Source organism: Neurospora tetrasperma, assembly GCF_000213175.1.
Source record: "Neurospora tetrasperma FGSC 2508 unplaced genomic scaffold NEUTE1scaffold_5, whole genome shotgun sequence".
NCBI classification, from domain to species: Eukaryota; Fungi; Ascomycota; class Sordariomycetes; order Sordariales; family Sordariaceae; genus Neurospora; species Neurospora tetrasperma.
Window position 1 is genome coordinate 969,281 of NW_009799103.1, and position 23,760 is coordinate 993,040.

The following is a 23,760-nucleotide window of genomic DNA, read 5'->3' on the forward strand; positions in this document are numbered from 1 at the left end:
CCTCTTCATTCCCATGGACTCAACCTCTTCGATGAGCCTCCTCTACTCCTCATATTGATCGATCGATGCCAGCTTGAGACTTTTCCTCAACACCGCACCTCACTATCAAACTTACCTCACCTACCTACATCCTGCAGCCTTTTTAGCCCCGATCCCCTACGGGAACCCTACAGCACATCCCAAGGGGTGACATCACACAGCTGCGGCCATCATGGCGCAAAACGTCACCGAGATCCACGATATGGGCGTGGACAAGAAGTCTAGCCCATACGATGAGGGCCGCATCGACGAAAAGGCCCCTCATGACTTTGCGGCTGAGGAGGCCACCGTTGACCGTACCGTCGAAGCGTGAGTCTGTCCCAGCTAACCAAGCGATGGCCCGTACCGTTCCAAAAGTCATGACTAACAACACCGGCAACAACAGTGACTTCAGTGTCACCGAGCAGGATCTCCTGGAGGCCAAGGCCCTCGCCGACAGCATGTCGCTTGAGGAAGTCCGAGCCCTCATGGAACAGGTCCTCAAAATCCACGGCAACGATCCCAACTTCCCCCACACCATCATGACCAAGATCGAGGAGTTCTTGGGCAACGCCAACATCCTCACGAATCCCGAAAAGTATGAAGAGATTATCTACGAGATGAAGATCGAGGCCGCCCTCATCACCAACAACTCACCCTATGCCGAGGTCCGTGCTGTTGTCGACAACCATGACGATCCCACCATGCCCTGCTCCACCATCCGTGCCTGGGTCATCGGTCTCATCTTCTCCGGTGCTCTCGGTGCCATCAACCAGCTCTTCTCCATCCGTATGCCTGCCATTACTGTCGGCCTCAACGTCGCCCAGCTGTTGGCCTACCCTGTTGGCAAGATCTGCGAAAAGGCTCTTCCAGATGTCGGCTTCACCCTCTTCGGCTCTCGCCACAGCCTCAACCCTGGCCCCTTCAGCCGCAAGGAACACATGCTTATCACCATCATGGCCAACGTTGCTGGTAGCACTCCTTACACCAACAACATCATCTGGTCTCAATACCTTCCCGAGTACTTCAACCAGTCCTACGCCGGCCAATTTAGCTACCAGATCCTGGTCGCCCTCTCCACCAACTTGATCGGCTACGGCATGGCCGGCTTGACTCGTCGATTCCTCGTCTACCCCAGCTACTGCGTCTGGCCCGCCTCTCTCGTCACCATTGCTCTCAACAACGCCTTCCACACCGAGTCGAACGTGCCAGTGCTTGGCCCCCTCAAGAAGGTCTTCTCCATGTCGCGTTATACCTTCTTCTTGTGGGCTACTTTGGCCATGTTTGTCTACTTCTGGCTTCCCAACTACCTCTTCCTTGCTCTCAGCGCCTTCAGCTGGCTGTCGTGGATCTCTCCCAACAACATGGTCCTCAGCAACATCACCGGATTCAGCAACGGTCTCGGCCTCAACCCGTGGCCCACCTTCGACTGGAACGTCCTGCTTTTCGACGGCACCGACCCCCTCATGGTTCCCTTCTTTAGCACGCTTAACAAGTTCCTGGGAATGTTCTGCTCGTTCTTCGTCGTCATTGGTATCTGGTGGTCCAACACCTACAACACGGGCTACCTGCCCATCAATTCAAACAAGGTATACGACAACATGGGCCAACGCTACAACATCTCTCGTGCCATCAACGAGAAGGGTCTGTTTGATGCTGAAAGATACGAGGCCTACTCACCTGCTTACCTGGCTGCCGGCAACTTGGTTGTCTACCTCTTCTTCTTTGCCATCTATCCTGCCACCCTCACTTACATCCTGCTCAACCACCGCTACGAAGTCTCCATGGGTTTCAAGAACCTCTGGAACTCGCTTCGCAGGAACAAGAACACCGAGGCTGGCCAATACAAGGATGTGCACAACCGTCTCATGGCCGTCTACTCCGAAGTTCCCGAGTGGTGGTACCTGATTATCCTGTTGGGCGCCATCGGCTGCGGCATCGGTGGCATCGCCGGCTGGGAGACCTACACCACCCCTGCCGTCGTCTTCTACGGTCTCATTCTCTGCTTTATCTTCGTTATCCCCGTCGGCATCGTCAAGGCTATGACGGGCATGGAGGTTACTCTTAACGTCTTGGCCGAGTTTATCGGTGGTTCCTGGGTCCAAGGTAACGCACTCGCTATGAACTACTTCAAGTCCTTCGGCTACGTTACCTGCGCCCACGCGGTCTGGTTCGCCAACGACCTTAAGCTCGCCCATTATGTCAAGATCCCGCCCAAGCACACGTTCGCTGCCCAGGTCGTCGCCACGCTCGTTTCCACCTTCATCTGCACCGGTATCCTCAACTTCCAGATGAACGACATCCCCAGGGTCTGCACTAACGAAGCCCCCAACAAGATGACGTGCCCGGGCATCAACACCTTCTTCACTGCCTCGGTTCTCTGGGGTACCATCGGCCCCAAGAAGATCTTTGGTCACAATGGCCAGTACACAGCCCTCATGCTTGGCTGGCCCCTCGGTCTCCTTCTCCCCGTCATTACCTGGTACATTCAGAAGCAGTTCCCTCAGAAGAAGTGGCTGCGCCAGATTCACCCCATCGTCCTGTTGTACGGAGCCATGTACTGGGCCCCCTACAACTTGTCGTACGTTATCCCCTCGGTCTGGATCGGCTGGCTGTCCTGGATTTGGTGCAGGAGCCGCTTCCTTGGCTTCTGGTCCAAGTACAACTTCGTGCTGTCCGCCGCTTTCACCACGGGTATCTCGGTCGCTGCTGTCATCATCTTTTTCAGCTTGGACTGGTCGGGTGTTGAAGTTAGCTGGTGGGGCAACGACGTGGTGTCGGAAGGGTGCGAGGGTAAGCCTTGCTTGTTGAAGACGTTGAAGGAGGGAGAGATTTTTGGGCCCGGGCCTGGGCAGTTCCATTAAGCGTGGAAGAAGATGGAAGGGATGGGGAAGTGAGGGATAGTTTGTTATTGAAGTTGTTGTTGATACCCAGGCTTTGATGTATGGACTAGCGGGGCGATGATGATGTTATGATGTCGTATGGCAGTATGAATAATACAGTTTTGTTTCTGATCATGTACATGATAATAATATGGAGGATGCCTCCTAGAGTATTATTTGTGGACGTTCAAATGACAACAACACTCCTCAAAGAGACCATTGGCTTTGTGAATCAGTGATTGAGACCAAACATCAAGCTAAAATGCCATTCGAAGGATATACCGCCATGTCGATGCCATTCACTCTAGGTCACGGACATCCTGTCTAAGCCGTGACAGAACCGCAAATTCCCTTTTTCTGGCATTGCGCAACCTCATGGTTCGAAGGTGTGCATGTCTCCATTGTCGGTGATGTAGACCTAAGGACGCCTAGGGATGAAGGACGTGAATGACATCGATGCTTTAACTCAAAAAAAACACCTACCACATGGAGTCGCTGATCAGATTTCACACGTGGGTATTCCATTATATTTATTCCTCATCTCATTCTTCTTCTCTCATCTGCACGTTTTCGCTTGTTTGCATGCTCGCTTACTTGCTCATCTGCTTTTGCTTGCCCGCCTCCCCTTTGTTAACTCAGCCCTTCCCTTTTCTCTCTTCTCTTCAGCACCCCTGTCCAAGTGACAGGTTCTCCCCTATTGCTCAAACCGCGAGGCCTAGGTATGCGTAATCATCACCATTCAACACCATCCAACACCATCCATCATCGCCAACCTCCCATTCAGCCGTCCTCCGTCCGTCCGTCTATCATAAGTGGAAATAGTTATACGTTACTGTAATAAGAAAACGAAAACGAAAATAAAAAGTATTTGTAGGAGAATAGAATAGATTGCGATTTTTCCGAGGTAGGACAGTGGACAACCAGAGAGAGATGTAAATGCGGCCTGCAATTGCGTCCTTCTTGCCCACGTTGCTGGAAGCATGGATGCTGTCATCTGCATGCATGCAAGTAAACAATCGATGATGTCCTGCTTCGCTCTGCGCACATTGCGACATCACCTTGCTTGCAACCGCTGTGACAATATGATCATTCGCACGCAAAAGCGAAGCCTGTTTGAGGTACATTAGAATTTAGCCCAAGCATGGCCCCAGGGCTGTTTGCGAGACACGTTTCCGAGGTGTTTCCGACAGTTTTGCCCATGCATGCATGCGATCCCAATGCTCAAGTCGTGTGGAATTTCGTCGTTTCATTAAGTTGTTAACGGCCATTTCTAAAACAGGCCGCCATGATATCGTTTTTTGTATAGTTTGGTGTCGTCGTTCCCCCACTTTATGTTTTTAATGGTAGTGCTTCATGGGGTGCATCATCATGTTCGGGACATATCTCTTGCCGTCCTTTTCAACCAGGAGCCAGGGGCGGGCGACATCTTTGGGCAGCTCCTTGCCCATCCAGGCATCGACAATCTGCCTGGGCCACTCGCTCTCCCACCAAAAAGTCAGTCCCATGCCACTGGGGTGATCCCAGACGTCGGGACCGACGCCATCGGTGCTGTTGGCTGGCCCCCCCTTCCACCAGGCATTTTGCGTCTCGTCGTCGTGCTCCTTCTTCCAGAATACGGGGTGTTGAGGGAAGCTCAACTTGAGGCCATGCCAGAGCGCAAAGCTGGACGGCGTGGCTTCGCTGGGCGCCCTCAGTCCCTTCACAAGTTGGGCCTCGTGGACGGCGAGCAAAAGGGTCCGACTTGTCCTGGTAATGGCGGGTGGGCAGAAAAAGCGAGGGGTGCTGGTTCCGTCCTTGAATCCTCCTAGCCATCCCTTGAAAACCCAGGCGTCGGCCTTTTGCGCATTGTTGCATGCCGACGTAACGATCACGTCCGCGTCCTCGCCGACACCCCATTTGAAGTCCTCGTTGTTTGCGAGCTCGGTCGGCGGCTCGGGGCCGATGGGATCGATGTCGGGAATTCTCAGAGGGCCCCAGATGTACGCTCCACCCTTGTTGGCCCTATTGACCGCGTCAAAAAAGGCCTTGTAGTCTCCGATCTTGTTCTCCATCTGCTGAAACATGGCGCGCTCAAAGGCCTGCTTGCGCGGCTCCTTGCGCGCAAAGTCGGACATTCTGTCGAGGAACTTGCCAGCGTCACCGGTGAAGCGCATGTCGAGCTCGACTTGCCAGATGTGGTCAAATTCGGGGTAGTGAAGTGAAAAGAGCTGGACGGGTTGGTACACCTGCCACATGGTTCTGCAATACTGTTAGTCTTCTCTCTTGCGGTTCTGTGGGCAAATCATCTTACCTGTGCTCCGCGATATCCGGATACCAGCTCTCGAGCAGGCGATCGTCCCACAACACTGCGATTTCGCGGAACTCGGCGGGAATCCCAAGCTCGCTCAGGGCCTTTTCGTAATTTTCGTCCGACGCGAAGATGTACGGTTGATAGTCCTTCATATCCACGAGCAAAACGACCTGGTACTCTCCTCCTGTCCTCAAGGATGCCTCAACGATCAGGGAGCGAAGGTTCTGCATGTCCTCGGCCTTCCAATCGTATCCTCTCCACGCGCGCACGACAATTGCTGTTCGTCGGGTGTTCTTGAACTCGTGCCACTGGCGAGTCTCAGGAATGCGTGTTACGTTTCTGTATCCGAGCCGAACCATCTGAAGAGTGTTATCGAAGGGAATCGCCGAGGTGGGAAAGCGATGGCGGTTCCTCTCGAAGCATTCGTTCTGGAGCTTGCCCCAGTTAATCTTGTTCCAATCGACCTTGGACCTGTTGTACGACTTGTCCTCCTCGCCGTATCCGTAGGGTCCGTATCGTCCGTCGATCGTCATCCATGTCTGGTCGAGGCCGATGGTCGCATATGAGCCCCAGAAGGGCTGGGGGTAGGCTGAAGGCGGCAGGTACACGTTAGCAGGGAACGCAAGCTTAAGCGCGCAGCGGGAGGCGCAACGTACCGACATCGAGCTTCTCCTCCTTCAACTCGTCATCAGGACTCCGCGACAGGAATTTGCCACGAGGCCCATAGCACGGGACACGCTCCTGTAGCCGAGGTAGTGGTTTGAAGTTGGTGGGTTGGCGCACTGGGCCTTTCTTAGGGGGTTCGGTGAAGGGGGAGAACGAGGAGGCCCAGCGTGGTGACCATGGTCCCAGAGTTAGGAAGAGGAAGAGGTAGACGACAGCGACGGGGATGAGGAATTGTCGGGCGAAGATGATTCGGCGGAACTTGAGCAGTCTACTCATGATGGGCGGTAGCGGTCGAAAACTGGCGAAGAATCGCGAAAGTGTCCCTGGGTGGGCGAGAAAGGATCAGGAGGACCGGCGAGGAACCTCCTACCCAGAGGAAATGAAACGAGCGATCGAGATCCGGCTATCGCATACAGCTGAAGCAGTGAAGAGCAACTCCCGTCGGTACAAGTGTGCTACTAAGACTCGCTCTTAGCTGCCCCGCGTCGAAGTTGTCGCAAGGAGGGCGGTCCCTGTCCTAGGTAGCTAGTATGGCAGTTGCCTATGCAGATGTGACGGTAATTGAAGCCTTTCGTGGAAAGATTTGGACAAGAAACGAAGAACCGAAGGACCAGTTAGCGGGGTAAAAGGTATCACGCAACAAGCGGTCGCATGACGCTGAAACAAGAGGCAGCTGGAAGAGGGCCGGCTCCAAAAGTGAGAGAGACTCGACAGGATGAAGAGAAAAAGATGGGATTCCACGACAGGAAAATGATCAATCAACGGTGCAGCTGGTTTCACCACATTATTTTGGTCTCGTACGAGGTCCTAGACTGGTCGCCAGCCAAACAGTGGAGGCACCGCCAAACCAGTGCAGGGACAGACAGGGATGAACAGGGAGCGAGGGCGGCACTGACGGAGACAGCGATAACGCTCAGCGGCCCCCGGCTACCTCTACCTAACGGCGGGCAGGCACCAAATGGAGGCAGCAAGCCGGCCCAGGGGCGGGCAGGGAGACCCCTGAAGGCGGGCCGCCTTGGTGGGAAAAGGGAGCTGGACCAGGACCCCTCCCGTCCATGCCCTCGTCGCCCCCTGACCAAGGAATTCGAGACCAAGTTGCACAGCAGTAGAGGTAGTACCTAGTTTTTGACACTGCCGATTCTGCACCATTTGGGTACTCTTTACGCCTATCCCGGGCGAGGGCCATTCAGGAGGATGAGTATGCAGAGTATGCAAGAACCGGAGTATACTGTTTAGGATGCGATTGAAGAAATGATGTGTATTAAATGTGAAAGGGGCGGTAGGTAGCAATGCGCGTTGGTTGTTTGTCTCCTTTGGCTGTCCATGGCCAGATGGCAAAGAAATACATGGTTGGAACACAAAGCCACCCTCACCGCAGTTGTACAATGCTAACGGGAAATGTCCGGTTGTCATCAGGCTTGAAAGGAAGAGAAAGACGAGACCTGATACCCCATGATGGACCAGTTCAAAAAAGAGAAGAAGCCGAACAACACTTCTACCGTTCCAAAGCCATGACTCCCCATGACGTTGTGGATCGTTTCCAGAGCTTGGCATTCTCGTCATTTTATCAAAGCGTCCAAAAAACCCATCGCCTTCTTCACGGAGACGAGGAGGAAGAGGGAATCGGTGAAGCGAAAATAAAGTTGAGGCCCCCCAACCCTTACCCCTGAAACCCCAAACCAACGGCTGCCCGGTCGCTTCATACGCACCCATAACGCCCCTTTCAGGATTGGGTTTAGACCGCCCGCCCGGAAAACGTCTTTGCGCCTACGCATGGCATCGGAAATGGAAGAGCTCCATCGCGAAAGAGGCTGACACCGAGAACAGAGTGGCTTCCGAATGTTCGAGGTACTTTCACTGCTTGTCATTCCCGATGCCGTCTGTGCGACAAAGGTGTCACTCGTTTTGGGTATTAGGTGACATGTGATACGTGCGAACAATGTTTATGTTTCAGATCCTTCTGTACCAATGGAACGGTCAGTGACAGACAATGATGCTGTCTAGGGGGTTGGAGGAGTCCATCTTTTGCTATCCAAGAACTAGGATAGCATAAAGGTTCTGCCAGCCGTGCACCCTGGACTGAACTGCAGATCTGCGAACATCGCGATTCCGCTGAAACGGGACAGCAATTGTCGATCTCGCCATCCCCGAGTAACGGGGGGGTGCGATAGAAAGATCCCGAGCAGCGGCAGTCTCGGTTTCGAATCCTCAAAATATCACCAACGAGGCCTGTAAAGGACAAGCCTGTATAACAGCCTATGGCATTCCGTAGACAACCACGTGCAGCCCAGTGAACAGTGATGAATCACTTGGACAGTATCGCAAGGATTCCGTCGGTAAGCGCGATGGCATCAATTTCTCTGGCCGGTTCTGCTCAGCATTAGCTAGGTACATTCAATGCCTAATCGATATGGTTCAGCTTGCCTTTATTTTTTCCACGCTCGCGTGCTAATTCCCCAAAGGCAGCTCGCGGCTCGGCGTGGGCCCAAGCCAACCATCGCTTATTCGTCGCCGAGTTAACAGCCGTTTATCCATCTGATTACGCCGCAAAATGCCCGTGGTAAATGGATTCCAGAGCAAGGCTGAGTCACGGGAACCAACTCCAGGCTCCCCAGCAGCCTCCAGACACCCTCCTCTATCGCTTCGCCTTGAACTTGTTGTTAATTCGTCGAGTAACCCCCGTCCCGCGTAATTTTGCGTCTGCCATATCTTGGAAATCGTTCTCGTTGTTTTTGTTGCTCGTGTCGTTATTCGCCCTTCTAATAGCGATGTCTGGTCGAGTAATCCTTGGGACTAACCACCAAACCGCGTCCCTTCTTCGCGCCGCGGTAGACCGTCTCGATGATATCGATCAGTTCTTGTTTGTCTTCCAGTACCCATTTGATCTTGTTGTTGTCACCGGTGCCGAGATCAATCATCATGTGTTTGTTTCGGAAGAAGCTGTGCAAACAAAAGATTGTCAGTGACTGTCTCGCAACTCAAAAGGGAGATCAGGCCGAGATAGTACTTACAACATGAGGGTGCATTCGTCGTATAACTCGTACATCTGGTTGAAATCAGGAACCTTGTCAATGTCGCAGAGGTAACTGGTGGTGTGGCGATGGGTCAGCAGGTGTTGATGGAAGAGTGAGATCGAGGCCGGAGGAAGACGTACATGACTGCAAAGTTCTTGACCTTGTCGGCGATGCGATAGAGGACTTCGTCTTGGCGCATGCAATCGGGGCTGTGATCGCGGCCGAAACGGATAACCACCACACGCTCGTCTTCGCTTAGAATGGCCTGGTCGACGTGCCAGCCGGTCTCGAGATGGGGAAGGACGATGGAGCCCATGGTGATTGTGGAAAATGTTGAGCGATTCGATGGTTCGGTGGATAATTGCTATTGATATCAATGTAGATGATGGTGACAGTTAGAGGGCGAAACTCCGTAGAGGCTGCAAATGGTTGAGCAGAAAATCGAATGTTGACGATGGATGATGATGATGTCGATTGAGACGCGATTGCAGTCGAAGCTCGTCGAAATTCCCCACTGCTACCTACCTACCTACACAACCTAACCTCTACGGCTGGCTTACATAATAAGCACCTTATCGATAAGACATCGAACTGGCGGGAACCAAGGGAGGGCGGGCTTCCACTTGGCGTGCCGTGTGCAGGTGCGACTTTGCTTCACTCATCACCAACCTCGTCGTCGTCACCATTCTACTCAGTACTTTGTCTCTGATTCATTCGTTTTCTCTGACATATAGTTTTATCACTCCCGCGAACTTAGTTGTACTTGTCCAAGCGCGGTAAGGTGCACTTCAGTCACCCCTCCATCGAATTCCCCAATTACCCTTGGCAAAGTGTGGCTCGACGACCTTGCCTCCTGGCATCACGCACTCGCACGTTTTCTTCTTGCCATCGGGAGAAGACGACACATCAAACCCAAACACCACTCCTCTTCTCGCCACCGACTTGATTATCTCCTTTTGTTGCGCCTTTCTGTCCCCCTCCGCTTTCTTCTGTCTGATTTCTTCCTTCATTTCCTCGCTTTCTGCCTTTCGCTCCGCCCGGCCCTTTTCCCCGCCCACGCTGCCGTTGACTTCAGAGACCTCTTGGGGAGGACGGATGCGCGTGCCGCTGCGGACCGCCAGACGAGCGACCTCATGGCCGCCAGTGGTGTACGGATGGGATTTGCCCTTGGGTAGCGGGGCTATCTCGTCGTCAAAAGCTTTGTCGCCCAGCTGCAGAGCGTCAATCTTGATGCCGCCGATTGCCGAATCTCTACTCGATGGTCTGCCGGCTTTTGTTGAGGTTGACTGAGACTCTTCGTCTGTAGAGGTAATAGGATCCTCGTCATTGGGCCCCACGCTTGTCAACGCCCTCGACTTCCGGTTCTTCTTCCTCCCATACACCTTTTCGGCATCCTTCTCCCTTCCAAAGACAATTGTCTCCACCTCTTCTAGCGTGACCACTCTTCCCTCTCCCTTCTTTGGCTTCGCTGCACCATTCTTCCCCTTCTTCTTTCCGTCCGCTTGACCATCTGCAAGTTGCTCCATCCCGTCCACCATCTGCCCCTGCAACAACTTGACGTACGTCTCCTCGATCTGCTTTTCCTGCTCTTTTACGTCCCGCTTTTTGTGTTGGGACTCACTGCGACATCTCGAGGTGCAGAACCTGCTGACTTCCTGTTGCTGGAGTTGGCCTGTCTTCTCGTCTTCCTTGTCCTGGTCTTTACCGCCACGCTTGAATCCCTTGCTTTTGCCTGCTCCCTGCTTCTGGCTTGCAGCAGTTGACGCGGGAGCTCCAGTGGTGCCAAAGGTGCGCTTGGGGTCAATGAGCTTGCCGCAGCCTTTGCAGTACGGCTCTTCGGGATTGTTTTGGAACTGTGAGAGGAGGTAGTATGGGGGCGGGATGGCATCCGACTTGGTCGGGCGGGAAAATGAGGATGCCCAGGCCATGATACCTCTACTGCCTGGCTGTAGTGTGGAGGGAGAGTTGGACGGTGAGTCAACGTTCAAGGCTGCTAACCGAAATCTCTATTCGATGTTTGAAACTTTTCCAGAATGCTGCGACGATGTAAAACAGACGGAGTTTGTTGAATGGAGGAATTCAGAAGTTGATGAGCAAAGTAGTGTACTTGTTGGTGGTTGTGTTTGTTGCGGCGGAAATGGGGGATCTGCAGGACCACAAAGGCGAATACGTCATCGGCATCATCAGGGTCCAAGAGTCCGACCACGACAATCGCAAGGGTCCTATTCGCATTTTTCTCAACACCATCGACCTCTATTTTACTTTATACTCTAGATCGATACTAACAAACACAGACAAAAACACCAATAGCACCACTCGCTAGTTCTAAGCATTCACCATGGCCATATAATCCACCGTCGGCTCCAATCCTTCAAGTTGCACCTTCACGTTACCTACCACTTGCCTCATTCCGGCGGCGGCACTCTCCTTCCAAACATCTTTCAACTTGACCGCCATCTCCACCGTCAACTTCAGCTTGGGCACCTGGTTTGGCCTCAAAATCGCCGTCATCGTCTGCGCCCACTTCCACGGCTCCTCCACCCCTCCCGGTTGACCATTGAAATACTCCCACCCCGCGACCCCCCCAATTTGCCCATACGCGTCCCTCAAAGTCTTGATTGAGTTCGCCAGCGTGCCGGCAGTCACGAACCCTCCGCCGTTATTCGGGTTCGTCAGCTGCCCGATGACTATCTTGGTAGGCGACAGCGCCCCGCGCATGTCTCGTTGTGCGTTGTCGGTGATGATCTGGTGGAACTGGTTCGGGTTCCCCGCATCGCCAAACCCAGAGTAAAACTGGCAGTTATAGAAGGCTACTTCCTTGCCGGCGCCGCTCGGTGCCAGCATCAACTTGCGGTAATCGAACCCGCTGAGGTTCCAGCCGCCCATGGTCAGCGCGCTGGCAACGGGGGCGAGGGTGATGATAAAGTCCTTCCCGAAGTCGACGCGGAGCCGAAGGATGAGCCGCTCGATGCCACCCTGGCTCATGAGCTGCTCAACGTCAATGTCGAGTCCTTGGAGGCCGTAGCGCTTGATGGTCTCGTGAAGCTGGCCGTAGTATCGGTTGAAGACGGTCTCGTTGGCTGAGTCGAGCGTGTCTGGGGTGAAAGATCCAGCAGCGGCTCCGCCGATCATGCCCATGATTTTGACGCCGGCATAGCCAAGGATTTGGGTCTCTTGCCAGAGGGTGCCGTAACGCGGGTGGGTTGGCTGGTGGTCATTAAGGGTGATGTTCCCGTCTTTCTGGATGTGCAGGGAGCAAACGATGAGATGCGTGAGAGCAATGTTCTTTTCAGTGACGAGTGGAAGCATGGAGATGGGCTTGCCCGACTCGTCGTGTGTGGTCTGAAAATATATGATGAGGCGCGGGACTTCGGTGCGGATGATGATGTCTGTCGTGTTTCCCTGGCCATAGGCAAACGTGCCCCGAGGGGATAGAGTATGCTCATTGATATGGGCGCGGACCTGAAGAGGGTTGGCAGCTGTGACAATGGTGGGTGTAAGGATGGCCATCAAGGCAGCGGCCGCACGGAAAATCGTGGACCTCATGGTAGCAGTAGGTCGGCTATTGCTACTAATGCTTCCTGTAGGGTTGATGATGGAGGCATTGAACGAGAAGAGGGGGGGGTTTCACGCCTTATCGACGACGTGAATCCTTCCCAAACACGACACGCACCAATCAGTTGAAAAGGTATGGTGGCTTGAAGGATTCTGTTAACAGACTTCCCAGATGATTGGGCTTCGGAATGACGGTTTTGCTGGCATCGCGAATGGTTAGCAAGATACCATTCCCTTGACCACGGAGCAAAGCCAGGCAAATCGCAAAGCTCATTTCCGTCAAAACATGGAGTTTGTCTCAACTCCCGAACAAACAATTTTGTTTACACAGAAACACTCACCAGGAACGCGCACGATGATTTAGGTGGTTCGCGATGGCACCCGTGATCAAGAATGAAGAAGTCTTTTTGCCCATTCCCTCGCCGGCTTGGCAGGTTCCGAGACACAACAAATCGCGGTTCTCGAACCGAAAGGAGAGTCCCAAAGTTGTGAACTACCGGAAAGACTCGGGCCGTTGATTTCCAATTGCCAGAGAAATCAGGCATGGTCTGTAAGTATGCTGCCCGAATATATGCATTTTATGCCCTCGAAAAGGCGTGGGGGAGACGTGTTGCCACCCCGAAGCCAGTAGATTCGATTCTTCTGATGTCTTGCCCTTTCATCGACCTGACTTTTGAGACATTCAATTCACCATCTTGTATACACTTTCTGGCGTGTGTAAATGTTGCAGTATGCTCAGAGATTATGCCAGATTTCCCTGGAAGTAGAAGTTGTAAAATCAACGGCCCAAGTCATCGTGGTAGATCTGGTTCACCAAGAGTGACAACTCGCACAAATCAAGCCCACAGCCTCCCCACATTTTGTTCCTTTACAGGATTAGCACATTGGCGGTTGGGTGTCTCAGCCAGAATTCAAGGTCGACGTTAACGCGATTGGGCCAGGACCTTGGAACTGCGTAGTATGTATTACCTAGTGCTGAATCAAGCAGGAAGCAAGCGCTGAAAGCAAAAGCGCTTGACATCATCACATGATCTCCGAAATCGCCAAACCGAAGAACGGGTTACGAAATCATTCCCCATTCTGCCATTCCGAGGAACTTCGCTTTGATCTGCGCCTTCAGAGTTGTGGTTCTATCTGCGAGATGCAGCCATGCCTGGATATTCAGGAACTGGGGTCAGGAGGGTATCCGACTATGTGCTCTTCTGCTGCGGATGAGGTTGAGGTTCTCGCACTTGGAAAAGTTAGTTTGGCCAGTATCGATTCGACTTGATTGCTCTTACCTTTGTCAGAAACCAAGCTGCAGTATACATCACACTTCCCGACATGAATCAGCAGTATTACGCAAAATCGATGCGCTGCCTCAAAACCTACAGTACCTCTTGTCAAGTTTCGAAGCAACCGTGCCGCTCACATCAACGAGAGCGAGAAAGCACGAACCTTGCGGTTCCCATTGGAGGCTGCAAGCGACAGACCTTCCAGTTTTTACCTTGAGTTGGACACACACAACGTGGAAGTGCGCAGGCTACACAGCCTTTCAAAGTCGGATTCCCAAACTTCAGACATCGACCATGCGTTATTTCATGTGGTTGCGCTGGTTTCGACGAATCCCCTCCAGTTGAATCCAACCGAGATTCTGCGCGACTTGGATTTACAATCAACCTACTGTCCGAACTCTCCCGAGCCGACATGAGAATCAAGCTGCGACCACTGCCACAAAAACTGGCAGGACTTAGGCCGATATCCCATGGGTGACCAGAAGCGTGATGATGTATGGCGCAAAGGTTCCGCCGGCGGCCGGTCAAAGTCTCTTTCCGACGTGGTGGATGTGAGGTATAAAGTGAAGCATCAGTCGACCATTTCTGAGAGATATTCTGACTGCAGAGAATATTGCTCATCACACATCGCAAAGTCAACCGTATCAACAGAGTCATCACCAACTTCCGTCCCACTGGGACTGCCCAGAGTACCCTACCATTTTGAACCTTGGCCTTCAGATGAGCTTACTATTCAACCTGCCATTCCAGCTCATTTATCTCGACTTTCGAGGTTCATACACTTTTCCGTGTCTTGGACCATAGACGGTCCCTACACTCGATTCCTCATCGTCTTTCACCTACTGTATCCCAATTAGAAACCGGCAACATCATTCAACATGGACGCTCTCGCATCTCAACCCGGCCCGGTGTGCTCTTCGACCACCAGATTGGCAGAAAGTCAACGACAGCAACTTAAAGTGGCCATAATCGGCGGCGGCATCTGTGGCCTCGCTCTTGCAGTCGGCCTCTCAGGATGCAGGCACATAGACTTCCACATTTACGAGAAAATGGCTATTTACCGTGACGTGGGGGCTGGTCTGTCCCTCCACAAGAACGCCATTGCCGCGATGTATCTCATTGATCCGGAGCTTGTCAAGGCCTATCAGAAGAAAGCCGTCAAAATCGGCCAGGAGGATCAGGAAATGGCAACCGAAGTCATCCTAGCAGCGGGGAGACACAAAGGCCTCAAGGTTGGCGAGCTCGGTCGTGCCAGGGGACGCAAGTCCGTCAGCCGCGCTGACCTTTTAGATGGATTCCTTGAGCAGGTGCCCAGGGAAAACATCAGCTTCGGCAAGCAAGTTGTGAGGGTCTGGGAAACTCACCCCGGAACCGAAAGATCTAGTACAGACTCGGTCGCCCCCTATTCTGAGGATTCTGCCGAGTATGACCACCCCATCCACATTGAATTTGCGGATGGCACCCGCGCGCATGCCGACGTCCTCATCGGCTGTGACGGAATACACTCGAGTGTGCGGTCTTATATCCTGGGCGAAGATCATCCAGCGACGAAGCCCAAGAACCACAATGGATGGCAGATCTATCGCACTCTCATCCCGACAGAGGTGGCTATCGAGCAATGGGGAGTTGACGCGAAGTTGACCCGAACTGTACCCATCCTTCTCGGCCCCAACGGCCACATCAACATCATCCCCATGAAGAAGGGCCAAATGCTCAGTGCCGGAGTAGCGGTTCGCGGCGCTGCTCGACTAAACACCGCTTTCGGCCCCTCCACCGTCCCTGTCTCCGCTCCTATCTCCCCTTCAACTGCCCCTCTCAGCCCCCCTGAATCTGAAAGCGGCATCGTGCCGTGGGTGTGGTATGCGGCTCTTCACAACACCACTATCGGTGATTTCATCACTCACCACACACGTCCATCCAGTCACGAGAATTCACCCCAAGCACATCCTGTCTATCAGACCCAACCTTCCAACTCTCTTCCGGGACAGGGCACACCAGTAATCAAACCCTACCTCTATGGAGACTACACACGCGAGGCTCAAAAGATTGTCCGTATGGTTGCCGCCGACACCTCGGCTTCCTGGGCCGTTGCCGACCACGACCATGCTCCCTACTACGCTCGCGGCTGCGTGGCCATGGCTGGCGACGCGGCTCACGCTGCGCTTCCCTTTGCCGGCAACGGGGCAGCACAGGCACTGGAGGACGCAGCCGTCCTGGCTCATCTGTTTAGGACATACGTCCGCACCCCCGAGATGGCCGAGACAGCGCTGTGGGCGTACGAGAAGGTGCGGATGGAGCGGTCACAGAGGGTGGTGGAGATTGCGCGCGAGTACGGGCGGGTGTACTCGTTCAATCCGATCCAGTATCGAGGGAAGTGGGTCAAGCTGCATGAGAAGCCGGAGGTGATGATGCAGTGGTTCCGGCAGCAGGCGGCTTATACAAACGAGCATGATGTTGCGTTCCAAAACACGTGGGCGGGGCGACTGTTTGTGATGGAATTAACACGGAAGAAGGAGGCGAGGAAGCGAAGTGAGGGGGCGGAGGGCAGTTCGACGGATACGCATCCGAAGACGAAGACGGATGAGGTTAAGAGTGAGGAGATAAGCAATGTGCGGACTATGGGGGAGGGCACGTCGCCGAGGTCAACTTGGGTGTCGTTGGTTGCGCTCAGAGGAAGGGAGCAGGGGGGGGAGAGTGGAGGGAAGGGAAGCGGCAGTTATGGATGGGGAAGATGGGGAGCGTGTGGAACGGGACGAGGCAAATGATGATGATGATACACACGATGTGGAAAGTGTGGCAAGCCTCGGACAGGACAGCGATTATGACTTCTTTGATGATTTCTCGGATGATGCGGATGACGAGCTGGAAGATGAAGATGAAGATGGCCCGGGTTTTTAGTGATGGGAAGGATATGAAGAAGACGGAAAGACTGATGAAACAACAAGGCGAAGCATTGAAACTCTGGTTGTTCGTTATTTTGGATACTCGCCGGAAGAGGATAACCGGGTCAGGGCAACAAATTGGTTAGTAGTACAAGAAGGAAGAAGCTGGAGGATATCAAGCTCAGATTGTTCATGGGTGTTGATTTAATCAACATTTGTCGATATAATCCGCGGACAAATAGAAATACGAGATGGCTTTTGTTTGTCAGCAAGAATGGTGGTTCAGTGTGATAAACTCGGGGCGTAATATGAAGTCATGCCGGCGCCGGGTTTCGAGGCTTTGCTAGTCCATGTCTTTGGTGGCAGATATCCCACTAGCAGACACGCTGGTTATTTAGCGGTTGTTCTGTTAAGAAGTCATGTTAGTCGGCTGGTGCCCACTCCGCCAAGACATACATGCCTAGAGCAGCTTTGGGCCGGCACCAAGCTCAAGGCGGAACCTCTCGTGACCCGGTATGAGACATCATGAACTTCCTGGTCGCTCTATCTCTACTGGCTTTCGAGAAGAAAGTGTCTAGGATAGAGAATCTCTGGCCAGACCTTTCAAAATCATGGTCACGAGATAGTGTACGCTGAGAAATCACCTTGACGGACCCCCCACTGTCGATCGTGACATGTAGTAGTACAGGTTTCCACTTTATGGACGGAATAAGCGCCCCGGATCCCGCTACCCCGCAAAAAGCAAAAAGGGTAAGCAGATCAATAAACCATGTCCAGACATCGTGAGGGTAGGAAACTAGGTAAAGAACAGACAGACAGTATTGGAGGCCCTGACGGATATACAAACAAAGGAAGCCGAGGCGACGCGGATCAAAGGATTGCCACCTTCAGTCAGGATTGACAGGTTCAGCTTCCCGTTGAAGTCATTTCCGTTCACGCGAAACCACAAGACAAAAGTGAGGGGTTACCACTAAGGGATTGGGGCCAAGACTGTCCAGGACCTCTGACCACTGCAGAATAGGTGAGGGGGTGGTGAACCCTTGTGTGGCTGCACTCCCGTCCAGCTAAGTCTTCCTCCACATCCATCCGCGTATTTGGGGGACCTGATTGACACGAGCGGGGGAGATGGGGTCGGGTATGGGGGGTTAGGTATGGGGAACAAGACCCGGGGCGGGGAGAGAGAGCCGTATAAGTAGTACCGGCTGGACCTAAGTAGGAAACAAGAAAGGGAAATAATTTGAAGCTCATCGGCGACATACCATCACCCTTGATCAAGTCACAATACAGAACTCGCACGAATCAAGATCACCTCAACGCAAAATGGGGGGCTCTAGCACCATCGTCGACGCCATCAACTTTGTCGATACTGCCTCCAGCCAGCGCATCGAGCCCGGCTCTGTCAACCTCAAACCCGCCCCCTGGCCAGCGCACTTCAAGACTGAGCCCACATCCGACCAGGTAGCCAAGATCGCCGCCAATGTTGTCGACACGGTGAACAACCACTTCGACAAGGTCCCCGACCTGTTCCTCGACTCCCAGGCCGGCTTCTGGCGAGACCACCTAGCCCTAACGTGGGACCTGCGCACTCTCAAAGGCAAAGACAAGATCCGCAACTTCTTGCAAGCCGAAGCCCAAGTCAAGAAAGTGCCCCTGCAAATCCAGATTGACGAGTCCCAGGCTTTCCGCAAGCCGCAAGTCGGTGGGTTCGCTCCCGTCAACGGGCTCAAGGGCATCCAGTTCTTCATCACGTTTACATCGCAAAATGGCAAGGGGCGCGGTGTGGTGAGGTTGGTACAGGAGCACAAGACGGAGGAGTGGAAGATCTGGACCTTCTTTCTCACTCTTGACGAGTACCGCGGTCACCCAGAACCCAAGGGACCCAATAGGCCCAAGGGCGTCGAGCATGGTGGCCAGCCAGGACGGATGAACTGGGCGCAGAAGAGGCAGGAGGAGATCAATTTTACCAAAAACGAGCCCGATGTGTTGATTCTTGGTATGTACCCTCCTTTAATCTGCTTCTCAGCAACAACCACTGACCACCATCATCACAGGCTGCGGCCAAGGCGGCCTCACCGCCGCCGCCCGTCTCAAGATGCTCGGCGTCTCCTCGCTCATCATCGACCGCAACCCGCGCATCGGCGACAACTGGCGCAACCGGTACCACCAACTCGTCCTGCACGACCCAGTCTGGTACGACCACCTGCCGTACCTCCCCTTCCCCGACCATTGGCCCATCTTCACGCCCAAGGACAAGCTAGCCGACTGGTTCGACTCGTACGCCAAAGCGCTCGACCTCAACGTCTGGCTGCGCTCCACCATTGTCTCCTCCGAGTATGACAACGCCCGCAAGGCCTGGAAGATAGTCATTCGCCGCTCCTTTGTCAAGTCCTCGCGCCCTTCCTCCTCCTCCAACCCTCCTACGGCCGGCGCACCAGCAGCACAAGTGGAAGAAGAGATCGAACACATGGAACTCACCGTCTACCCCAAACACATTATCCAATGCACCGGCGGCTCAGGAAAGCCCAACATGCCGACCACCATCCCCGGCATTGCCGGCGGCGTCTTCAAGGGCGACCGGCTCTGCCACTCTTCGCAGTTCACCACCGCCACCCCGCTCGCCAAGCGCGGCTCCAAAAAGGCCATCGTCGTCGGCGCGTGCAACTCGTCCCATGACATTTGCCAGGATTTCTACGAGCGCGGGTACGACGTGACCATGGTCCAGCGCTCCTCGACCTTTGTCGTGTCCTCGTCTGCGGCGCTCAAGTACCTCATCGGCCCGCTCTACAGCGAGGGCGGGCCGGCGGTGGAAGACGCCGATCTGTTCCTCTGGTCGCACCCGAGCGAGGTGCTCAAGACGTTGCAGCAGGACTTGACCAAGCTGACGATTGAGCACGACGCCGAGTTGTTGGCGGGGCTGGATCGAGCTGGGTTTAAGCTGGACAAGGGCGTCGATGGCGCGGGTCTGTTTGCCAAGTATCTGCAGCGGCAGGGCGGGTATTACATCGACGTCGGCACTTCCAAGTTGATTGTTGAGGGCAAGATTGCCGTCAAGTCGGGGGTGGGCATCGCGGCGGTGGTGGAGAAGGGTTTGAAGATGGAGGATGGGGAGGTGTTGGAAGCGGATGAGATTGTGTTCGCTACGGGGTATAGTAATATGCGGTCAACGGCCAGGGAGGTGTTTGGGAACGAGCAAGTAGGGGACAAGGTCGGTGATGTGTGGGGATGGAATGAGGAAGGGGAGATGAGAGGGATATGGACGAGGAGTGGACATGAGGCGTTTTGGTTCCACGGAGGAAATCTGGCGTTGGCAAGGTATTATTCGAGAGTTGTGGCGTTGCAGATTAAGGCGAGTTTGGATGGGTTACTGTAGGGGTAGTGGAGCTCAAGGTAGTGCGAGGGTTAGGTTTGTTTGATAGGGACGTGATGATTAAGAAAGTCTACAGATACAAGTTTCCCATGGGGGTGGTTTGTCCGCCCTTTCATCAACGGCCCGATCCCTACTCGTGATCTTCATTTCGTTGTTGTGTCTCAGAGTTTAAGCCATCGCAAATAGTACTCGGACTGCCCTTCTCACCTCCCTGCTGAGTTGCTGGAAATTCTTGCCGCACTGTACCAAACGCGGCCCATCCAGCAGTCACCGTTACAGTATTCTGCATGGCGCCACTTATCCTGAGCCTTTCTTTCTTTTACTTGAGCTTCTTCCCCTCTTTCCATACAGCGACCTCAAATTTCTTGCCACGCCTTCCTCCAAGAACTCTCATCTTCCCTCAGATTGGCTCAATGGTTTGGTCGAGAGTCGGGAACATTGGATGGGTGCATGAGCTGAGCGGCTGGCTACTTTGTTGGTTGCCTTGGGGCAACTCCTCGCATGATATACAGTGGATATCCGCGATAGTCATGGCCATGGCGGCGAGATTTTCAGGTTTGAAGAGGAGGAAGAGGAAGAAGAAAATAAGGAGGAACCCCGCTTTGCGCTGCTCTACAACATGGATCACAATCCTACCTAGATGGGCCTGCCAGCACGTCTACTGTGGGATCTTGATGCCGCAGGTTAGTGTACACGTAGGAAGCCGCAAGGACAGCGAGCTGATTGGGTAGTGTGAGACTGTTTGCTTTTGCGGATGTGAGTGGTTCTTCCTGTAAAGGCCCCCTTAGTGGCACCGATCCAGTTATAAAAAGCCTTGGGCCTTTGGTACTCGTCCGTTCAAAGTTCAGTTCATCTGTGGTTCTTCCTTCTGGTGCCCGAGCGTGCTTTGTAGTCCGTCTCGGATGCACTCACTGGCTTTGCTTCGTCGGCAACTCATATCTTCTGTCGCCCCGCCATATTCCATTCGACATCGCACCCACTATCGACAATGACAAAGGCCACTTTGTGGTTCTGGCTGGCCGTCGTCTTAACTGGCGTTCGAGCTCAATGGATCGAACTTACGTTCCCAAAGTTCAAAAATGAAGCGACGAAAGAAAGGGCCGAATATTGGGAAGGAGACATCTTGATTGTGGCCTGGGTAATCGAACAAGATACTGCGATTAAAGAGGTGGATCTCTATTGTACAAGATCCAACGACGGAATACGCTGGGGTAGATATATGGAGTACGGCGCAAGCGAGAACCTCGGTGATAGAGGTGTTGATGGTTGGAAGACGGGACAGGCATATGATACACTAGGCAATGCCCAGAACGGTAAGTGGCCCCAATCTACCTTTATGAGTCTGCCAACGGAGGGAAGCAACCACTTCGTGTCCTTCCAGAAGTCACAAGGAAGTGGTATTGTTTGAGAATTGTTGGAAAACCATGATGCTGCTCCTCGGCCCCAGTACTCTAACGCTTGAATTGTATGTGCCCATAGTGAATAAGCCCTTGATTACCAATCACTGGGTTTTCAACGAAACACAGGTTTACCCGCTCCCGTCCCTCCCTATGTACGATTTGGCAGAAACGATTGAGTGCGCTTTTGCGGGATATGGAACGGATGGCAGGAGTAGCAACCAAACCTTGATTGGATATGGTTATCCATTCAAGTTTAGAAACGTTGCGCGCCAAAAACCTATCACTACACCTTTTGGGGTTGACGGCGGACCCATTGACGCCGATGATATTTCGAACGCATCCTCTTCCACAATCTCGACACAAGTGACTTCCGCGACAGGTATATCGACAACTGGCTTGCCGCAGAACAACCCTACAGCTACCGAGAGTGCCGATGGTCCTAACCTGACCGCGACATCCACCAGCTCGGGCACCGTCCTCCCCACCGGCCCAGCCACAGGGATCGAATCAGGAACAGCAGAGAGTCCAGGCGCAAAGGACCGAGGGGGCCTAAGCACCGGTGCAATAGCCGGTATCGCCGCTAGTTCCGCCACTTTGGGCATCGTCATGGCCGCTCTGGCATTCTGGGTATTCTGGAGGCGAAGAAAGAGCCAATTGACAGCAGCGGCGGCGGCGGCGACAGCTTCGGCTTCCACTGCTAACAGCACTAGTCCGGGGGGAGGAGGAGGAGGAGGAGAAGGAGAAGGAGAAACTCAGGAAAAGGGAGCAATGACGACGTATTTCAAAGCAGAGTTGGAAGACAGCCCGAGGCCGTGTAGGAACGAGCTCGATGGTACCTGGAAGGGTGCGGAGGTAAAAGAGAAGGCGCGAATGTCAGAGCTGGGGGCGGTGGAACAACAAAGGCATGAGATAGATGGAGGAGGGGATTGGCACAATAGGTTTGAACTTGCTTGACCGCTGGACATGGATCTTTCCACCCCCTTTGGAATGGAAACTAAAACAAAGGGCCCAAGAACCTAAAAAGGTTATACAGGAAATTCGTTGGTTGCCCGTTTTCTTCCCCATCTGCCAGTGGCACGGCCCGAACGGAAGCAGGGCGGATGAGACGATAAACCCCGGCGCCACATAAATGCGGGCCGATCGATCGATCGATGGTCATTCCCGTCAGGTCAAGAAAAGAGCAGCAGTCACCACAACACCTCTCTTTATAGCACATGTGAAAAGCGTTGGACTACGCCTTGATCCATCTTTGTTCTTTTTTTTGGACTGAGGCACAAGATATTGTCCAGTATTGTGAGCCGTGAATATCCGATGTATTGCCGCCAAGCCCGACATGGTCCGGCGCAGGCCGACACCAAGGAATCAACGACAACCCTCAACTTGGGGTTTGAAGCTTGTTGTTTGGGTTCATTCGAGGAGTTGAGTTGAGTCGAGTCGAGTTGACTTGCACTAGTGTATGTACTATGTAGCTGCCGGAACTACATGCACTAGTACAGGCAAGATGATGGGATCACCAACAGCCCTAACCCTGACCACCCATCACGAATTGGCTCGCCGGGCAATATTACCCCCGCCGTTGAATTTGGAATAGAAAAAGGGGGGGTCAGGTTTCAGAGTTGGGGAAACAGACAGGAAATCTGATTGGCGAGTCGAGTTACCGTTACCTACTTCTACCCAACGAGGGAGGGGGAGGCTCTCGCACTAACCAGCTACTCTGCTCTTCATTTCTGCTGTCCACACAATGCAAATTTCTTCTTCATTTTCTCACCCGTAGCAAACTCACGATCGACATGGCCAAGATCCCACCTTGTGGCAGCTCGAGGGCATTCCATGGCTCCATCGTCCAAAAAAAAACAACCATTTCTTGTTATTCACTCTGTCCCCAACGCACAACAACTCCCGTCTCCGATGGTAGACGCCGTTGTTACAAATTCTGCATGGAACCCTCGTCTTTTCCATGCATTGGAACCTCGCGAACTCTAGCGTGTCTGTTCTGGGCTCTGCTGTGGTCGATCACTTGGTCAGCATGGAACTGATTGGGTCAAGTGTACCCCCGTCCAGGCAATGGAAAGGAATCACAAGAGATTGCGGTTTTTCAACGTTCCAAGATCACCAAGTTGTTCCTTCTTCCATGTTGGCTCACTTGACACTGACAATACAATAGTAGTGTCGAACCCAGACTTTTCTAGACTCTTTCAATGATCGCGCTCTTGCGAATCGTACAGCATGGATTAATCAGTTTGAACAAGGCCTTGTCATGGCGCAGCGTCATGTATAGTTTTCGTCGTTGTCCTACCACCCTCAACGCCGATGCTGAGGTAAGGACGGCACCTTCTCCCGTTCCAGGGGCCGGTCATCTGTGGCTTGGCTAGCGCAGACAAGACAGACACGGGGCTTTCTGGCTCATGGCGG

General features: G+C 53.4%; 7 protein-coding genes across 7 annotated transcripts; 4 read left to right on the forward strand and 3 right to left on the reverse strand.

Annotated features, from left to right (window-relative positions):
- Window positions 1–26: 26 nt before the first annotated feature.
- Window positions 27–3,108, forward strand: NEUTE1DRAFT_66680 (uncharacterized protein; the record flags this gene model as incomplete). The annotated part of the gene is made up of 2 exons (XM_009854776.1): window positions 27–348; window positions 425–3,108. 2 exons carry the CDS (start codon window positions 212–214, stop codon window positions 2,880–2,882), a joined length of 2,595 nt encoding a protein of 864 aa, XP_009853078.1.
- A 1,101-nt stretch (window positions 3,109–4,209) lies between these two features.
- Window positions 4,210–6,132, reverse strand: NEUTE1DRAFT_123696 (uncharacterized protein; the record flags this gene model as incomplete). The annotated part of the gene is made up of 3 exons (XM_009854777.1): window positions 4,210–5,138; window positions 5,191–5,779; window positions 5,847–6,132. 3 exons carry the CDS (start codon window positions 6,130–6,132, stop codon window positions 4,238–4,240), a joined length of 1,776 nt encoding a protein of 591 aa, XP_009853079.1.
- A 2,483-nt stretch (window positions 6,133–8,615) lies between these two features.
- NEUTE1DRAFT_46105 (uncharacterized protein) lies at window positions 8,616–9,186 on the reverse strand (the record flags this gene model as incomplete). Its single annotated transcript, XM_009854416.1, has 3 exons — window positions 8,616–8,796; window positions 8,868–8,942; window positions 9,011–9,186. 3 exons carry the CDS (start codon window positions 9,184–9,186, stop codon window positions 8,616–8,618), a joined length of 432 nt encoding a protein of 143 aa, XP_009852718.1.
- A 472-nt stretch (window positions 9,187–9,658) lies between these two features.
- On the reverse strand, window positions 9,659–12,416 carry NEUTE1DRAFT_131044 (uncharacterized protein; the record flags this gene model as incomplete). Its single annotated transcript, XM_009854778.1, has 3 exons — window positions 9,659–10,816; window positions 10,978–11,123; window positions 11,264–12,416. The coding sequence occupies 3 exons, from the start codon at window positions 12,414–12,416 to the stop codon at window positions 9,659–9,661; spliced, it is 2,457 nt and encodes an 818-aa protein (XP_009853080.1).
- Window positions 12,417–14,577: 2,161 nt separating this feature from the next.
- NEUTE1DRAFT_123698 (uncharacterized protein) lies at window positions 14,578–16,597 on the forward strand (the record flags this gene model as incomplete). Its single annotated transcript, XM_009854779.1, has 2 exons — window positions 14,578–16,355; window positions 16,393–16,597. The coding sequence occupies 2 exons, from the start codon at window positions 14,578–14,580 to the stop codon at window positions 16,595–16,597; spliced, it is 1,983 nt and encodes a 660-aa protein (XP_009853081.1).
- Window positions 16,598–17,901: 1,304 nt separating this feature from the next.
- NEUTE1DRAFT_85372 (uncharacterized protein) lies at window positions 17,902–20,062 on the forward strand (the record flags this gene model as incomplete). The annotated part of the gene is made up of 3 exons (XM_009854780.1): window positions 17,902–18,574; window positions 18,633–18,961; window positions 19,037–20,062. 3 exons carry the CDS (start codon window positions 17,902–17,904, stop codon window positions 19,949–19,951), a joined length of 1,917 nt encoding a protein of 638 aa, XP_009853082.1.
- Window positions 20,063–20,936: 874 nt separating this feature from the next.
- Window positions 20,937–22,540, forward strand: NEUTE1DRAFT_131047 (uncharacterized protein; the record flags this gene model as incomplete). Its single annotated transcript, XM_009854781.1, has 2 exons — window positions 20,937–21,261; window positions 21,428–22,540. The coding sequence occupies 2 exons, from the start codon at window positions 20,937–20,939 to the stop codon at window positions 22,300–22,302; spliced, it is 1,200 nt and encodes a 399-aa protein (XP_009853083.1).
- Window positions 22,541–23,760: the final 1,220 nt, after the last annotated feature.